Raw genomic sequence first — 12818 nt, forward strand, 5'->3', positions numbered from 1 at the left:
AGAGCCGGGGACAGTCCAGGGATGAAGTACCACAGCAGCAAGGTAATGGCCAAATGGTCTGGGATCCCAATTAAGGGACCTGAGCTGTTCTCCAAGGCCCAGAGACTAGAAAAGGAGAGACAGGTCTCTTTTTCTACTTCGTTCAACAAGACTATTAGCTATGACGGGATAGATTAGGACTCAATCATGTGGTAGTAAAAGGTATGCCTTTTTGTCTTCATAAATACATTTAAATATATGCACCTTAAACAGTAGGTTTTGTGTGTGATGTTCATGTTGGGTACACTGGTCCAGGCGTGCCAGCCTGACATCATGCAGGGGTATCTGGGGCAAGCACAGTTATTGTCCACCCATTATCCCACTCACATTTCCCAGCTGCCTTTCAGTGAGGGCGTGAGACTGGTTCTGGCCAGTGCGTTGAGAATAGAATTGACTGTGTCAAACCCAAGGCCAAAACAGAGAAAAAGAATGTGAGTTCTCCATGTGTTCTCTTCCCCCGTGGTAACAATGGAAGCCTTCTCGTTTCTCATGTTACAGCCACAAGATGTTAGCACCTGAGCCTTTGAGTGACCTGTGGAGCAAACTTCATACGGACATTCACTGGACATGAAACCTAAGCAAGTAATAAACACCGTTGTATTAATGCATTGAGATTTGGGGGTTATATGTTACTGCATCACGGCCCAGCTCATCATGACCAGATACAGCAGTGGCTGGCACTGGGAGGGGGGGTCGACATGCAAATGCCTTGAGTCACCTTTGGAAGTGAACTATGGCTTACAGAAAACAGATGGGAGAAGCCACTTGGCTCGTGAATGTTTAAGCACTCATGAACTGGTGTGGGGAGTCACAGCCGACAGCTATTCCAGTTTTACCTAAATCACGGCAGTCCCTCCTCAGGTGATTTTCTGGAATGGTGTAGGAGAGAAGTAGAGCAGATTCTCACGTGTCAAGTTTGTGCGTAGGACTGATGTACCCCACGTTCGCTGTCGGGTCCCAGCACAGATAGAATTGTGAACGTCAGTACACGCATGTCTTTCAGAATAAGAAGTCGATTGTACTGCGGACAAAGGTTGAAGTGGCCACCATCGTTCCTGTGGGCTGTCAAAAATGTCCGGATCAGAACATCAGTTTGTCCTTCTAGGAAGCGTCTTGAGTAGATGGGTCTCACCGCTAAAGAAGCTTTGGGAATGAGACAGATTTAATCTTGTCAGCGGCCCGAGATGAAAGTTTTAGTGTAACAGTGTTTTGACACCTCAGGCCCCTTATAATGCCAGTATTGGCGTGAGTCCCTGCCTTGCTGGCATTCCGGGGTCAGGACAGGTGGACCGTGTTCACCTGGGCTAAGAGTCATGCTGGCGGACATCCCAACGGACGGGCTGTAACAAACGGCTGTGCCAGGTGGGGTCAAAGCCAGGAGACAAAAGGTGTCCGTGAGTGTCATCACACACCGCCCTGAGAAATGATGCCTCTGGTCAGAAGCAAGATCTGAAAACTGTGGCTTGGGTCCCTTCCAAGACTGTCACCAGCAGTGAGGCAGTGAGGAAAGGCCTGAGTCAGCCTCCCTGGGCTTGCATACCTTGACGGAGTTGGGTTCTGGAACCCTTAGCAGATTATTAGCAATGACAGCAGTAACATGGTGACACTGATGGGTAGCCTGGGGCAGATGTGGGAAGATAACCTGGAGAAATTGTCACTGCTAGAGCGTAATGGAGGCTGCTTTAGTAGGAACTCTAGTGAGCAGGATGGAACACGAAAACCTAGGGGAACAGGTACCACCAGCCAGGTGGCCCATCCTCTTGGTGGTTTACAGTAGTTATTCCCCAAGAGCAACTCTAAATTCATGAACCTGTTGCTCATTCGATGGAGCGTTTGTAAGCACTAGCCACCCTCAGTACGTTTAGTGGCTCACAGAGGAATGCACGACACCCTTGAGAGTATGCATCAGTTCTGAAATTCACAGCAAGTGCACTGAAAAAGGCACCTCAGTCCATTTAAAACAGAGGCTATGGACGCAGGTCGGGGAGATACTTGTGGAGGTAAAGGAGAGTTAATGACAACATAACAAAGTGATAAGACAAAGGTCAGAATGTGTCAGGAGGTGTGCTCTCAAAGGCTTAAACCTGGAGGGGGAACAGAATTATCCAAAGCAATTCAGGTAAAATTTTGGCGGGTGTTAGGATTGCATCTTCAGTAGCCTGGGGGCACAGCAGGGAGGACTCATTGTGCGGGATTGGGCTTTATACTTTGAATAAAAGCCAAGAAGGAATGAGCTATCCGAATGTAACTGCAGACCTCTGTGATGCTGCGTACCACAGTGAAAAGTATTACTACTCATGGATGAGGACTCTGTACGAAGCTGAGTATCTGTATCACAGGTAATATTAGTACATTTATAGTAAGACTTTCTTTCCTGGTATAATGAGCTTTATGAGCCCTTGTCCATTTTCTGAGTTACAAGGTCCTGGTTATATCTGAGATGCAGGGGTCAAGTGCAGCAGGCGCTGTCGATGCCCTACCCAGTGTCACCTGGCCCACCTCCAAATTCACGTCAGGTGCCCACCTGTCTGCCTGAGAACTCTGCTGTTTCAGGGGAGTTGGCTGAGCCAGCCACAGGAGCACCGCAAAGGGCAAGGAAGGTGATGCCCTAGAAGCAGCTGACAGGAGGGAAGGAGAATGATGATTAGTGCCCCAGCCTCCCAGCCTGCCGGAGAACCATTCTCGGTTGCCGTCCAGTTTCTCACAGGGTGCTCAGAACAAGTGAGCCCTAATCACCCAATGTGTTAATCTGCTCGTTAATGCACCCTTTCTTACAGCCTTTCTACCTTCCCTGTCTCATTTTCCCCAACTCCAGAAGTGCTGCCTGGGATCACCTCCCAAAAAACCACCGGGACCCAAGTCCTGTGTCAGGGTCTGTATTAGTCATGGTTCTCCAGCGAACACAACCAGCAGGCTAGGTAGACTGAGCTACCTATATCTGTATCTACATCTGTATAGAGAGATTAGAAGGAAATAGTTCACATACCGTGTTCCCCTGGAAATAAGACCTAGCCAGACAATCGGCTCTAATGCGTCTTTTGGAGCAAAAATTAATATAAGACCCGGTATTTATTATATTATATTATGTTATGTTATGTTATGTTATGTTATGTTATATTATATTATATCATATTATATTATATTATAAATTATACCCAGTCTTATATAAGATCCAGTCTTATAGTAAAATAAGATCAGGTCTTATATTAATTTTTGCTCCAAAAGACATATTAGAGCTGATTGTCCAGCTAGGTCTTTTTTGGGGGGAAACATGGTAATTACGGAGGCTCAAAAGTCCAAAATCTGCAGAGCCAATGTTGCAGTTCAAGTCCAAAGGCAGACAACTCGCTATAGGTAGAACCAGGAAGAGTCAGTATGCCTGTTCCAAGGCCGTCAGGCAGGAGAATTATCTCTTACTTGGGGGAGGGTCAGCCTTTTTTAATTCAGACCTTTAAGTGATGGGATGAGGCCCACCCACATTAGGGAGAGCAAGCTGCTTTACTCAGTTTACCAATTTAAATGTTATTTTTATCCCAAAACACCCCCACAGGACCACTCAGAATAATGTTTGACCAAATATCTGGGCACCCTGTGGCCCAGTCAAGCTGACATATAAAATTAACCGTTACAGGGTCTAATTTGGGGGAACTTGAGTCCACAGCACCAGGCATAGCCCATCATTCTGGGGAGCACTCCTTAATTTGTAATGAGAGCAGAAGCCTCTAAGGAGAGTGTTTTTCGTGAACGATCCTCCTCAGGAATCATCCATTGCACTGTCTGACTTCCTTTCCACATTCCAACATGTGGACTTGTGGCCCCCATTCAGGAGGCACTTTTGTCCTCAGGGAAAACCAGACCTGGTGTTGCTGTCCATGAATTTGAGACAGGAAGCGTCCTGGTATGGGATGGAATGAAAGCTTTGCTGTGTGCACATTCAGCACCCTTTGCCTGATATTTTCCCTGATCTTCAGGTACATTTTGTCTCACATTGGAGCAGGCACTTAGTCCCACTAATATGGAGGTCTGCTAGTTCCTTACACCACCTACAGCACCTTCCCAAGCTATTGGGTGGGCCTCAAGCTAGCTCCAGTAGCAAAAAAAAAAATGGCCCCAATTGGTGTCGCTGTCCGTGGTACTGACCAAGCGCTCAAGCTTCTGCGTTGGCATGTTTGCTGTACTCTGTGCTTCCCAATGGTTTTGTTTTTTGGTTGTTTTTTTTTATTATTATTATTATTACTCAAGAAGATATTGCAGACAGAAAGAGCGGATTTTTGAAGCATAGACTAGAATTCAAGGATAAACATGAGATTTTGGCTCCTGCAGAGGTGTATTATAGGATTTAGGGCTCCGGCCTATGTATCCCCATTCACACTGAAGAACCAACAGTTTCTTGCTGCCCCGTGTTCCCAGAACAGATTCTGGGATTTAGCACGGTTGATGGAAGAGAACAGACTAAGTAGAAAGCAACCGTGGCTGCAGTTTGCAGGCTGTTAGCCACAGCAGAGAAGCAGGATACTTTGGCAACCCCTGGCTTGGAATTCTCCTCTTTCCGACTCCCTATATCCAGTCTATCAGAGAGCCCTGTGAATTCTATCTTCCGAGTATCTCTTGGATTGGTCTTCTTCCTCTCACCTCCACGACTACTTCCATGAGAACAATGGTCTTCACCAATGCTGCCATCACCGCCCTTGCTCTGGTAGTTCTAACTACTATCATTGGTCACTGCTGGGCTCCTCCCTTTAGGGTAAAAATTTCAAATTAGTTAACTAAGTCGAAGTTTAGGTACGTCGTTTAAGTGTTGTGTCAGAGTATGTGTACCAATCTGCATCCCCACTAACCCTGCATGAGTGCCAGAGCCACTCCCAGGTGGCAAACGCTCTAACAGGAATACATTTATTTAAAACAAAATGATACGTTCTTGTGTATGTAAACTATACCTCAGTAAAAAGATTGGCCAGAGGAAATACATTTTTAAAAAGAGCTAATGCTAACAGAGCACTCAGCATGTGCCACGGCCGGGTAGGTTGTGTTTTACAGATGGGACGATGAGACACAGATGGCTGAAGACACTTGCTCAGGGTCAAACAGGATCCTCCGAGAGGGGTCAGGCAAGCTTCCCGAGACCACACCGCAAGCGAGTGGCCGGCAGGTCCCAAGCCCATGCTTGTCTCCCCATCTCCTCCCCACGGGACGCCCCGTTCCCTGCGGCCCCGGAGAGGCGCCAGGGGTCCCCATAAAGCCGAGGGCGAGGGGGCGGGCAGAGGGAGCGTTCCGGGGCTGCATGTGCGCGCGGTCTGGGAAGGGGGGCTTCCGGGGCTACCGGGTCGCCGAAGCGGCTGTGATGCAATCACGCCCGTGTCTGCGTCAAAGGGCGGCTCCGAGGATGCGGGCGCTGCGTGCGGTGCAGCCGGGCCCGCCGCTGCCCACAGCGTCCCCGCCGCGCGGAGCCGCCGGTAACGCCTGGCAAGGGCCGCCGGGCACCCAGGGGGCGCCATGAAGTCCGCGGGCGGCTCGCGCGGGGGCGGGCCCGGGGGGCGCGGGGGCGGGGGCGGGGGCGGGGGCGGGGGCTGGGCGACGCGGCCGCGCGGCGCGGGCGGGGGCCGGGCGCGGGGGCGCGGGGGCGGCGGGCAGCGGCGCGGCGGGGCGGCCAAGCCCAGGAGCCGCCGCAGGAAGGGCGCGGGCGCCGTGTGCGTGGAGCCGCACCGGCACGAGGGCGTCTTCATCTACCGCGGCGCGGAGGACGCGCTGGTCACGCGGAACATGGTGCCGGGCCAGTCGGTGTACGGCGAGCGGCGGGTCACGGTGAGCGAGGGCGGCGCGAAGCGGGAGTACCGCGCGTGGAACCCCTTCCGCTCCAAGCTGGCCGCCGCCATCCTGGGCGGCGTGGACCAGATCCACATCAAGCCCAGGGCCAAAGTGCTGTACCTGGGCGCCGCGTCGGGGACCACGGTGTCGCACGTCTCCGACATCGTGGGCGCCGACGGCCTGGTCTACGCCGTCGAGTTCTCCCACCGCGCCGGCCGCGACCTGGTCAACGTGGCCAAGAAGCGAACCAACATCATCCCGATCCTGGAAGATGCCCGGCACCCGCTCAAGTACCGCATGCTCGTCGGGATGGTGGACGTCATCTTCGCCGACGTGGCGCAGCCGGACCAGTCCCGCATCGTGGCCCTCAACGCCCACACCTTCCTGCGCAACGGGGGCCACTTCCTCATCTCCATCAAGGCCAACTGCATCGACTCCACCGCGTCTGCCGAGGCCGTGTTTGCCTCCGAGGTGAAGAAGTTGCAGCAGGAGAACTTAAAGCCGCAAGAGCAGCTGACCCTGGAGCCCTACGAGAGGGACCACGCCGTGGTGGTCGGGGTCTACAGACCCCTCCCCAAGGGCGGCAGCAAGTAGCGCCCCCCCCCCAGGACTGCTGTGCTCAGCGTTACTGTGTGTTTTCTTTGTGTGTTGTTTTCCTTACTTTCGTTTTTCTATTAAATGGCATAAAAAACAGCGCCCAGGTGTATTGGTGACATCAGATTGGGTTTTGCTGCACTACCACTCCCCAAATCCCGCAAACAGCTGATGATAGCGGTCCATCGAGGAACAGCTTGGGAGCTGTGCTTACTCTAACCATTCAGGGCACTGACGCCCCAGCGCCCCTCTTCACAACGCTTCCCGTCCCAGGGCGAGCAGGGAGAGCTGGGGAATCGGTAATGTGCTTGTAAAGTCCCCCTTGGAGCTGAGGGGCACATTCCAAGTCACGTGAGCAAGTCTGATTCCAGGGAGTGACATTGCATCCTGAAGGACCATAATATAGTATAGTCCCACACACTCAGCCTGCCTGTCTCCAAACCAGGGTCCTGACCACCATAGATGTTTAGTACTTCACTCTTCAACTAAGCCCCTTTACATTCCCATAGTCCATAATCACCACCACAGCCTAAGAAGGCTCTGTTACCATTTCTCTTGTACCAGAGAAGCATCGCTGGCTTCTGAAGGCAAACTGGTGGCCCAAGTTTACACAGCCTGTAAGGAGGAGGGACTTCAATGCCAGTGTTTTGGTCTCGAATCCACTGCTATTTCCTCTACACCAGTGGGACCTTCCCTCTCCTCCAGGTGCCTCACACTGGACAGACGGCAAGTCTCAACACAGGAACACACAGCGTGGGCTCTCTGGCTGCACTGTTTTTTCTTCCACCTTCCTGTGCTACCCTTTTCTTAGATTTCAAAGTAGGACGTGGATCCACCTTGCAGAGTGTTCCACTGTAAGGCATGACATCACCACATGTCTGAGAAACCGCCGGAGAAGTGATTCTCAGAAAGTACCCGTCTCTGAAGGGCATTTCCTGCAGACCCTGAGTTGCTGGACTCAGCACATTCAATTCTGGTTCTCCAAACAAGCCCGAAGGGACTGGGAGAGTAGGCAATCCCAGGAGACCTGGGAGTGCGCCAAAACCAGGCCTTACTAAGGCCTCTCATTTACTCATTCATGCACACACTCAAAACATCCCCATTCCCAATTGGCAAGGTCGTGGACATGTATTCCGAAATGACGGCTCTCGGATGCATCTTTCGGAGAGTGGGTCTACCTTCCTAAAGATGTGCTTGGGCAGAGATCGCAGTGAGTCTGCATTTTTCGGAGGACATAGTTTTTGAACCCCAAAAGAAGAAAAATGAGATTTTTTAAAAAGGCAGCCACCATTCTACTCCTCCCCACTAGGCCCCCACCACACGCACACACACAAGCACCAATTCCAGGGGGAGAGCTACGGTTCAGATTTGTTGGCCCAACTGACTCAGGAAGAGAGGGTGAAGGGAGTAAATGTCTGTAAAAACCCAAAACAGACATTTCCATACAGAGTGTGAAATCTTCAGTACAGCTCTGCAAAGAAGGATTATTCCCATTTAAAAGGTGGGAAACTGCAGTTCAAAGAGATGACATGCATTGCTACAGATACCCCAGTGAGACTCACAGCCAGAAATCAAAGCCATAGGAGTCTGACTCCAAAATCTATGGCGTTTCCATAGAGGTCTATGCTGGCTCCTTTGCTTTGAAAAGCTGTCTCTCCAATCCTAGGCTAATTTGTTGCTGGGCTGAAACCCTGAGGCTGGAAATGGACTCCCAGGAAACATTACTTCCAGAATCTTACAGGATCCAGCCCTTCCTCAGAGCCAGCTCAGCCTCCATGAGAAGCTCTTGGTTCTTCCCTAGGGACAGAGCAGAGGAAACTTGGCCTCTTTCCCTGGCACGAGCATTCGCACATACACACACAAAGACAGTTCACAGCCCATGTCTGAAGCTTGAAATGAGAGCATCAGTGGAGAAATGGCATGAAAACAACCTCCTAAAGAATGCCTTTGAGTTTCAGGTGGGTTCCTGACCCAATAGAACGACATAGTCAGCACCAAGAGAAATGTGGGAATAAGCACTAAGAGAATATAGAAGGGTTTTGGAGAATCAGGGCAGAGGAAAGTATGGGGCTGTAGCTCCAGTGGGCAGGAAGGTCCAGGAAATAGACAGCAGTGACACTGGGCACCTGACCTTGAGCCCAGATCCGAGCCCAGAAAGCTTGGGTTCCCAGAAGGCTTTGAATTTGGGATCTCTAGGTGTCTTAGACTGCTCAGGCTGCCATAACCAAATACTACAGTCTGGGTGGCTTGAACAGCAGACGTTTATTTTCATACAGTTCTGGAGGCTGGAAACCTAAGTCAAGGTGCCAGCAGGTTTGGTTTCTGGTGGAGTTTTTCTCCCCGCTTTGTTGATGGCTGCCTTTTCCCTTTGTCTTCACATGGCCTTTTCTCTGTGTTCCTGAGGAAAGGGAGAGATTGAGAGAGAAGGGAGGGAGGGAGGGGTAGGGGAGAGAGGATATGGGAGGAAAGGAGAAGGGGAGAGAGGGAGGCGGGAGAGAGAAAAGAAGGGGAGGTGGAACGGAGGGGAGAGGAAGAGGAGAGAGAAGGATCTCTGGTGTCTCTCTTGTAAGAATACCAGTCCCATCAAATTAGGCTCCATCCTTATTATCTCATTTAACCTTAATTACCTTTATGGCCTCATCTCCAAATAGAGTCACACTGAGGGTTAGCACTTCAACATTTGAATTTGGGGGAACACAATTCAGTCCATAACACTAGGGCTGGATGGGAACTTTCAGCTAAAAATCCTGTTTTATTGGCTTGAGAGAATTGACTGAGGAAACCAGTGTGCAACGTGAAATGCCTGCACGGAGCTCTGCATCTTGTTCTTTCCTCCTTGTTTCCTGTTACTGTGATAACAAGGGAGCTGAGAGTTAGCCCGGAGGCCTGGGGTTGCATTGGTGTGTGGCTCTTAGTAGGGCTGCTAAGGGGTCTGGTTCATGCTGGGATGAACCAGATCCGGGTGGAACTTCACCCAGAGGGTCAGCAGCCTGACAGGAGCGGGTTGAGCCCGTCCCACACGTCCGTCTGTCTGTGAGTGGCCAGCTGCATTCACTTTCCGCAGCAGCAGCACTGAGCAGGGAGCCTGGTGCTCAAAGACCAGGAGTGATGGATCCTGGCGCCAGAGGAAGTCGGCAGGGGCCGGGAAGGAACACCCAGATCGGACCTCTCCCCCACCCTCTGTCAGCCTTCCCCTGCCCAGACACCTCCTGGGATGAAGGAAGAATGGGGAGGGAGAAGTTTTGAAGGAATGAACCTTTGTTTAGAAGGGACTATTTTAAACCAGAAGAAACCAACTTCCTTTAAATTGGCGGCTTCCCTCCCAGCTGCAATCCTGCTACCAAGCAACCACAGTGAGTACGTTTGGATTCTTCTATTCCTATTTATCAAGCACTTATGATGTCCCAGGCATATAGCTCAGCACTTATTTGTTTTTAAAATGTATTGTTTTAAAGCTAACAATGAGAAGAAACATACCAGAAAATACTGAAACGTCAATGTTCGGCGTAATGAATTGTTGTGAAATGAGCACTGATGTCGGAGTTTCCCCTAACATCTGAGTGGCCCAATGTGGCCTGTCCCCTGCTCTTTCCACCCTCATTTGTCCCAGATCCTCCAAGGCCTCGGGAGCCATGTCTGTAGAATCAAGCCCTCAAGGTGGAGCTGCACTGCCATGCCCTTCAAACAGCCTCTTTAAGCCACCCCTTGGGACTTAAGTTGCAAACTGGGAGCGTGGTCCCCTCTCAAGAGGACTGGCCTGGGGAAGGTGATGGAGGCAGGCTCAGGCTGTGCAGGCTGGTTCTGGTTCCGGGTGCTTGCTCTAGAAAGTGGGAATATGGGCTCCCGGGGTCATGGGAGTTGTTTCCTATGGACCCTTGCCCCGTGGGGCAAGGTGGGGACAGAGAAAGGCCACAGTGCAGTCCTCCAAAGTGCAGGGCCCAGGACAGGGGCCCTGGTGTAAGACTGGCCCCATGGCCTCCCCACCCACCCAGGTCTCAGCATTCCTCCTTAAGGACACAAGTCCAGCCCTTCCAAGTTGTCTTGCGAGCCCTTAGGCTGAAAGAAAGCTCCTCTTCTGAAAGCTCTAGATTCATGTTCTGATGACGACACCATTTACACATTATGCGTCAGGTGCTTCCAGACTCCTTGTTTCACTCCCATATCACAGAAGAGGAAACTGAGGCTCAAGAAAGTAGGAGACCTGGGATGTTCTGGAACGGGTTGGATCCCTTCTCTGTCAGTGGAATTAATATCAGAAGGTCAGGGGAAGCCATCGCTTCCGTGTGTGTTTATAAGTCCCCCGGTGATTCTAATGTGTGTGCAAGGCTTACACCCACTAGTTAAAACCCCACACAATTCTCGTCATTGATGGGGAAAGGCCGGCTCTGGACAGGATGTTGAATGACAGCTGATCTTTTCTGCGGCACCTGTTGGTACCTGGGGCCTCTGCGACAGCACAGGTCGCCCCCAGACCCCAAACAGGAGGAGGGTTGAAGTCAGAGCCTGAAAACGCGGTGTTGAAGCGCTGCGTGCAGATGGCAGTTGGTCTGGAGCTCAGCTGAGCAGGGAGCGAGCGCTGAGCGGTCAGGTCTCAGAGCAGCTCGGAGAGCAAGGAGCGAAAAATGAAGGAGTTAAGTGTTTACAGGTGCAACTTAGGCTTTTTTCAACTTTACAGTGGTGCAGAAGGGATACATATTCAGTTCAGAAGCCACACTTCGAACTTTGAATTTCGCTCTTTTCCCTGGCTAGCAGCATGTGGGTGCGGTACTGTCTCTGCTACACTCCCCCTTGATGCTGGCAACACCCGTGAGCCCGGCTCCCAGGCAGCCCCACGATCACAGGGTCCACAGCCCATCCCCTCGCGGACTGTGTTTGTTGGATATTGTGATTCCCATCCCATCATGACTACAGAACGCCTGTCCCTGCGCCAGGGTGCCTTCAGCTGTGTCCGCTGATGACGAGTACCGCGTGACCCCCCTCTTTTCACTTTCAGTAGAGTCTTCAATAAATACACGAGACACTCACCACTTCGTTACACAGTAGGCTTTGCGTTAGATGACTTTTCCCAACTGCAGGCTGAGGTGCGTGTCCTGAGCACGGCTCAGGCAGGCTGGGCTAGCGATGGTGTTCCGTCAGTAGGTGTAGTACATGCGTTTTCAACTTGGATATTGTCAACTTACTACGGGTTTCTCAGGACACAACCCCATTGTAAGTCAAGGAGCATCTGCACTTACTGCCATGAAATCAGCAACAGGATGAAAGTGGAGAAATCACCGACTCCCCTGTTCCATTTCCCCATGGAATGGGGTGCTTTAGCCAAGGGGCAGGGTGATCAGAGCTACGTGGGGCCAGCTCATTGTTGAGGTCGCCCCAAATAAAAGGCTCTGGCAGCTTATAGCCCCTGAGGCGGGTGGTGCAGGAACGAGGGGGAAAGGTTAGGAGGGGGAGAGTTCTGAGTACTGAGTCTGAGAAGGGGAAAGAGGAGGAAAGAAAGGGAAAAGGGGGGAAAGCGTCTTCAAGTTCCTCCCTCCCCTCCAGGAGGCAGAGGTGCCAGAAGGAGACCTCCTGTCCAAGGCTTCAGATAAGGAGACCTAGAAAAGGAGGTGATGGATGGGAATGGAAAAGGGCTGCCAAGGGCCCTGAGCACTTGACTGTAACCCACTCCGACAGAGACCCCCGTGAGCAGGTTTTGCGCCATGCCTGGTGTGGACAGAACACCACCCCGGTGAGGTGTGCCGGGTAAAGCCTTTGTGGGCACCTGTGCCCAGGCCTGGAAAACTGCACGTTGGTTTTCAGTCAGCGTTTATCTCCACATCTAGGCTTTAAGTAGCGTTCCCAATACTTAGGTTGGTTTGGATGGGCTTTTCTGTCTCTGGAGCAAAAACATTTATGAATTTCTTTCCAAAATCTTGCCTTTTTTTTTTATTTATTTCTCCTGTTCGCCATTTCCACTTTCTGGTGGCCACCAAGCTCCACATGGGCACTGGCTCCAGGTCCCCTGTCCTTTAGACACCTCTTCACCCACTGCCTCCAGCTGAGCTGCCTGGAGAATTCAGGTTTCTGAAACGTCACGCAGGGATTCTGGCTGCGTGTAGTAGCCACTGCGCACAGAGAGTTCTATCTCTGCCACATGGGAAGAATTGCCCAGGAAGAAACCAGAGGCAGTATTTATGGAGAACACTGCCTTTCTCCACTCCTCCCACCCTAACCTCCTTCCTCCCCAGTTAGGTGTCCTTTGGTAACCCCAAATCCAACCCCAGGAGGCCTTCTCGCCCCTTGACACCATCTTTTCACCACCCCTCCACCTTCCCCGCCCACGTCTTCACTTCCCTCCTTACCTGGCTAAAATTTCATGGTCCAGTGATAGTCACTAGCTTAAT

The 12818-nt window shown here is 51.5% G+C and overlaps 1 protein-coding gene across 1 annotated transcript; it reads left to right on the top strand.

The window, feature by feature from the left end:
- Positions 1-5532: 5532 nt before the first annotated feature.
- FBLL1 (fibrillarin like 1) lies at positions 5533-6528 on the top strand (the record flags this gene model as incomplete). Its single annotated transcript, XM_081035558.1, has 1 exon — positions 5533-6528. The coding sequence occupies one exon, from the start codon at positions 5533-5535 to the stop codon at positions 6436-6438; it is 906 nt and encodes a 301-aa protein (XP_080891684.1). The 3' UTR covers positions 6439-6528.
- Between the last annotated feature and the right edge of the window lie 6290 nt (positions 6529-12818).

The sequence above is a fragment of the Rhinolophus hipposideros genome, assembly GCF_964194185.1.
Source record: "Rhinolophus hipposideros genome assembly, chromosome: 23".
NCBI classification, from domain to species: domain Eukaryota; kingdom Metazoa; phylum Chordata; class Mammalia; order Chiroptera; family Rhinolophidae; genus Rhinolophus; species Rhinolophus hipposideros.